This window comes from Colobus angolensis, unplaced genomic scaffold (genome assembly GCF_000951035.1).
Source record: "Colobus angolensis palliatus isolate OR3802 unplaced genomic scaffold, Cang.pa_1.0 Scaffold506, whole genome shotgun sequence".
Taxonomy (NCBI): Eukaryota; Metazoa; Chordata; class Mammalia; order Primates; family Cercopithecidae; genus Colobus; species Colobus angolensis.
The window spans coordinates 1,191,842-1,197,093 of NW_012118555.1; the positions used below are offsets into that span (position 1 = coordinate 1,191,842).

General features: G+C 46.8%; 1 protein-coding gene and 1 long non-coding RNA gene across 7 annotated transcripts in view; one reads left to right on the top strand and one right to left on the bottom strand.

The window, feature by feature from the left end:
* The window catches only part of IFNAR2 (interferon (alpha, beta and omega) receptor 2), a 38,224-nt gene extending 34,887 nt beyond the window's left edge, over positions 1–3,337 (top strand). For 4 of the 6 annotated variants that reach the window (XM_011960147.1, XM_011960151.1, XM_011960146.1 and 1 more), the window contains one exon: positions 1,622–3,337. In XM_011960147.1, the coding sequence (XP_011815537.1) occupies positions 1,622–2,332 (711 nt within the window). In that variant the 3' untranslated portion in view covers positions 2,333–3,337. Of the gene's footprint in view, positions 1–1,371 lie in introns of all 6 variants that reach the window. The other 2 variants (XM_011960148.1, XM_011960149.1) reach the window with 2 other exon arrangements.
* A 1,261-nt stretch (positions 3,338–4,598) lies between these two features.
* Positions 4,599–5,218, bottom strand: LOC105524753. Its single transcript, XR_001003804.1, has 2 exons — positions 5,027–5,218; positions 4,599–4,863 (listed from the first exon to the last, which is right to left on the bottom strand). It is a non-coding gene; the product is annotated as an uncharacterized LOC105524753 (long non-coding RNA).
* Positions 5,219–5,252: the final 34 nt, after the last annotated feature.

Consider the following 5,252-nt stretch of genomic DNA (forward strand, 5'->3'; position numbering starts at 1 on the left):
TTTTTAGTAGAGACGGCGTTTTGCTATGTTGGCCAGGCTGGTCTTGAACTCTTGACTTCAAGTGATCCACCTGCCTTGGCCTCCCAAAGTTTTGGGATTACAGGCATGAGCCACCGTGCCCAGCAATGTTTTTTTGTTTGTGTGGTTTTTTTTGTTTTGTTTTGTTTTATACTTTATCACCTATAATTTATAATGACCAGGTAGAATTTCATTATTATTAACATACCATTTTTCATTTAACCATTTCTCAGCTATAGGGCATTTGGATTTCTTTTTCTTTCCCTTTTCTTTCTTTCTTTGGTCATGATGAATAGTACAATAAACATTTTTATATGGATCGTCTTTTTATTTTGGATTATGTCAGTGGAACATATACACAAAGTGGATTTATCCTATGAAAAGATTTAAAAAGGGCTGGGCACGGTGGCTCATGCCTGTAATCTCAGCACTTTGGGAGGCCGAGGCAGGTGGATCACTTGAGCCCAGGAGTTCGAGACCAGCCTGGGCAATATGGGGAAACCTCTTCTTAGAGAAAATAAAAATAAATTAGCCAGGCGTGGTGGCACATGCCTGTGGTCTCAGCTACTCAGGAGGATGTGGTGAGAGGATTGCTTGAGCCCAGGAGGTGGAGGCTGCAGTGAACTGTGATCATACCACTGCACTACAGCCTCAGTGACAGAGTGAGACCCTAGCTCTAGAAATATATAAATAACTTAAAAATATAAAGAAGCAGCCAAAGGAGAGGAAGTTAAGAGGAGTCAGTCAGAGCAAAGTCTCTGAGGCCAGCAGCCTACCTGGTTTGAAAGGCAGCTGCTCCCACTGACTAGTCACGAACCTTGAGCAAGTTTCCTAACCTCTGCACCTCATTTTCTAATCTGTAAAGTGGGCATAAGAATAGTAGGCCTGGCCAGGCGCGGTGGCTCACGCCTATAAACCCAGCCCTTTGGGAGGCCGAGGCGGGTAGATCACAAGGTCAGGAGTTTAAGACCAGCCTGGCCAACATGGTGAAACCCCGTTTCTACTAAAAATACAAAAATTAGCCGGGCATAGTGGTGGGCACCTCTAATCCCATCTACTCGGGAGGCTGAGGCAGAGAATTGCTTGAACCTGGGAGGTGGTGGTTGCAGTGAGCTGAGATCGTGCCACTGCACTCCAGCCTGGGCAACACAGCGAGACTCCGTCTCAAAAAAAAAAGGAATAGTAAGTCTACTTCACCGGGCAGTTGTGAGGGAAAGGTAAATTATATATAAAGCACCAAGAGTTGTGCCCAGCAAATGGTATAACTGTTAGCTGTTATTATTGCTGTTATCATCATTATCATCTGCATCATCGTTCAGTCAATCTCATTAAGTTTATTCTTTATTTTTTTAGAGACAAGGTCTCGCTAAGGGCTGGAGTGCAGTGGCTGTTCACAGGCGCGATCATAATGCACTACAGTCTGAAATTCCTGAGCTCAAGCAGTCGTTCTGCCTAAGCTTCCCCAGTAGCTGGAATTACAAGCGTGCATCCCTGAGCCCCAGTGATTAAGTTTTATTACGTAAAAAATAAAGAGCAAACAGTCATAGCTGATACGGACTCTCTCTTTTTTTTCTTTTTTCTTTTCTTTTTTTTTTTTTTTAAGAATTTTCATAACTTTGTAGCCTGGCCATTTCCTAACCTGCCACCGTTGGAAGCCATGGATATAGTGGAGGTCATTTACATCAACAGAAAGAAGAAAGTGTGGGATTATAATTATGATGATGAAAGTGACAGCGATACTGAGGCAGCGCCCAGGACAAATGGCGGTGGCTATACCATGCATGGACTGACTATCAGGCCTCTGGGTCAGGCGTCCGCCACCTCTACAGAATCCCAGTTTATAGACCCAGACTCCGAGGAGGAGCCTGACCTGCCTGAGGTTGATGTGGAGCTCCCCATGACGCCAAAGCGCAGCCCTCAGCAGTTGGAGCTCTTGAGTGCGCCCTGTGAGAGGAGAGAGAGTCCACTCCAGGACCCCTTTCCCGAAGAGGACTACAGCTCCACTGAGGGGTCTGGGGGCAGAATTACCTTCAATGTGGATTTAAACTCTGTGTTTTTGAGGGTTCTTGATGATGAGGACAGTGATGACTTAGAAGAAGCCCCTCTGATGATATCATCTCATCTGGAAGAGATGGTTGACCCAGAGGATCCTGACAATGTGCAGTCAAGCCATTTGCTGGCCAGTGGGGAAGGGACACAGCCAACCTTTCCCAGCCCCTCTTCAGAAGGCCTGCAGTCTGAAGATGCTCCATCTGATCAAAGTGACACTTCTGAGTCAGATGTTGACCTTGGGGATGGTTATATAATGAGATGACTCCAAAACTATTGAATGAACTGGGACAGACAAGCACCTATAGGGTTCTGTCTCCCTGCACCCTAACTTGCTGCCTTATTGTCTGCAAGTGTTCTCCAAGGGAAGAGGTAGGGAACTGTAGGGTACTCCATTCTTCCCGGTGACATCACCTGTGCAGATTCCCAGTATGGGGACCATAGTATCATTGAGTGCATTGTTTACATATTCAAAGCGATGGACTTTGAAGGAAGCACGTGTGCACCTTCCCTTTACACTAATGCACTTGGGATGTTTATGCATCATGTTTACCAGGGAGCAGGGTTCCCTGTGGTTTCAGAGGTGGTCCAGGACCCTGTATTTCTTTTCTTTTCTTTTTTTTTTGAGACAGAGTCTCATTCTGTCACCCAAGCTGGAGCGCAGTGGCGTGATCTCGGCTCACTGCAACGTCTGCCTCCCGGGTTCAAGCAATCCTCCTGCCTCAGCCTCCCTCAGGAGTAGCTGGATGGAACTACAGGCGCCCACCACCACGCCTGGCAAATTATTGTATTTTTTAGTAGAGACGGGATTTCACCATGTTGGCCAGGCTGATCTCTAACTCCTGACCTCAAGTGATCCGCCCTCCTCAGCCTCACAAAGTGCTGGGATTACAGGGGTGAGCCGCTGTGCCCAGCTGGCCCTGTGATATTTCTGGGAAGTAAATTGGGCCAGGATGGGAGCAGCGAAAGAAAAGGAAAATAGTAGCAAGAGATGCAAAGCAGGCAGGAAAGGAGGAGGAGAGCCAGGTGAGCCGCTGGAGAGAAGGGGTCCCTGCACAAGGAAACAGGGAAGAGCCATCGAAGTTTCAGTCAGTGAGCCGTGGGCACCTCACCCATGTCACATCCTGTCTCCTGCACTTGGAATTCCACCTTGTCCAGCTCTCCCCAGTTAAAGTGGGGAAAACAGACTCTAGCATCAGGCACGTGACTAATACAGAAAGGAAACATGGCGTCGGGGAGAGGGATAAAAACCTGAGTGCCATATTTTAAGGTTAAAAAAAGAGCAAACGCAAAGGTGCTTCAGGGTCTTCAGGAGAAGACCTTGAACCTTCAAACCTTTCTCTTAGGCCCCTTCAAAAGGAGAAAACTAAAAATTATACAAGTCATAGTTCAAGGACTTTAACTAGATTATTTATATGATTGTGCAAAAGAATAGGACTGTGAGGAGGGAACACCTTATTTAATACATACAAGTTTCAGAGACCCTATTTGACAATTTTCAAAGTGCTCTCTGTGCTGATTCCGAATTGAGTGTATCAGCTGTGATTACAGTTCCTGTGAATCTAGGCCAGGTTAGGGGGCTGTGGGTGGGGGAAGGGAAGCCTGACTGGGAGCAATCTACCTGTAATCCCAGCACTTTGGGAGGCCTAAGCAGGTGTATTGCTTGAGGCCAGGAATTCGAGACCAGCCTGAGCAACATGGCAAATCTGTCTCTACGGAACAAAATTACAAAAATTAACCGGGCGTAGTAGCATGTGCCTGTTGTCCCAGCTACTTGGGAGGCTGAGGAGGGAGAATGACTTGAGCCCAGGAGGTAGAGGTTGCAGTGAGCCACGCGCCACTGCACTCCAGCCTGGGTGGCAGAGCCAGACCCTGTCATTAAAAAGGGGGTTGGGGGAAAGGTTCTGGAATGTCATGTGGCAACCAGTTTAAGGACTGAGACTCAAAGATCCACCTCCCACAGTTGCCTTGTGTGACTCTAGGCATTTGACAGCCTCTCTGAGCCTCAGGTTTTTTGTTTCTGAAACAAAAGGATTGGACTAGGTAATCTCCAGGATCCTATGAACCCAGGAGAAAGATGAGAAAATGTACAAGAATAAACACTCAGGTGGAAATGCTGCAACCCTGAGAAACTCCCAGGTTGAATGAAAGGCACAGGACCCTCTTACCCCTCACCCCTCCCCACCCCCCAAGAGCCGGTTTCTCAAACCTTTCTCTTAGGCCCCTTCAAAAGGGGAAAACTAAAAATTATACAAGTCATAGTTCAAGGACTTTAACTAGATTATTTATATGATTGCGCAAAAGGATAGGACTGTGAGGAGGGAACACTTATTTAATCTAGTGAAATTCCATAGGAAAGAGACCTTTTGTATGTGTAATCAATTTCTCTGCCGTCTCAATGCATCTGTCATATTCTGAAAGATTTCCGGGTTGATCTTTTGGGATAAGCTCTATGGCTGTTTGTGAGTGTGAGTGTGTGTGTGTGTATGTGTATGTATTTTTAATTTTGTATAATGGAGGTTGGTAAGAAGTAATACAACAATACTTTTTAATACAAACTTGGTGTGGTCTTGAGTTGTTTTCCATTGGAGAATGTATGTGTGCCACAGATTGGTGCACCTGCTGGCATCTCTAGGATTGCACCAACTCCCTCTAGCTCTTCCTGGTGGCCTGCAGGGGCCTAGGGCGCATTCACTTCCCTTCGCTTGACTTTACGTGGTGTCCTAGCGGCAGACATCAGGCGATGCTGTAGATTACCCAAGACATTGGACAGCTCTGGATTTTCCCATCTAACCACTCATCAAGTTAAAAAGAGGAAATTAACGCTTTCTCAGTAGTCCCTGAAAGAAACTAGTTATTTGCGTAAAAATGACTGGGCTTTGTGTTGTTTATCCCTGGAGAGGAGAAGGGTAAAGAAGACCCTCAAACTGGATTTGCTGATGGAATGCTTTTAACTCACCTATGCGGAGAGAGGACTTTAAGAGAGGGCGTGCCGGTGCCCCGGACAAAACCTGGGGAATACTGAAAGCCACCATCACCACCATCATTGCAGCATCCAGATCTCAGTCCTGGGTTGGTATTGTAGGGTATTTATTTGACTTGACGGAGCCTTTCAAAGTTTGCGAGGCTCCCTTCCTCTTCCTCGCGTGCACCTGCCCAGCGGGTGCCCGGCGCCTCGCGGGCGG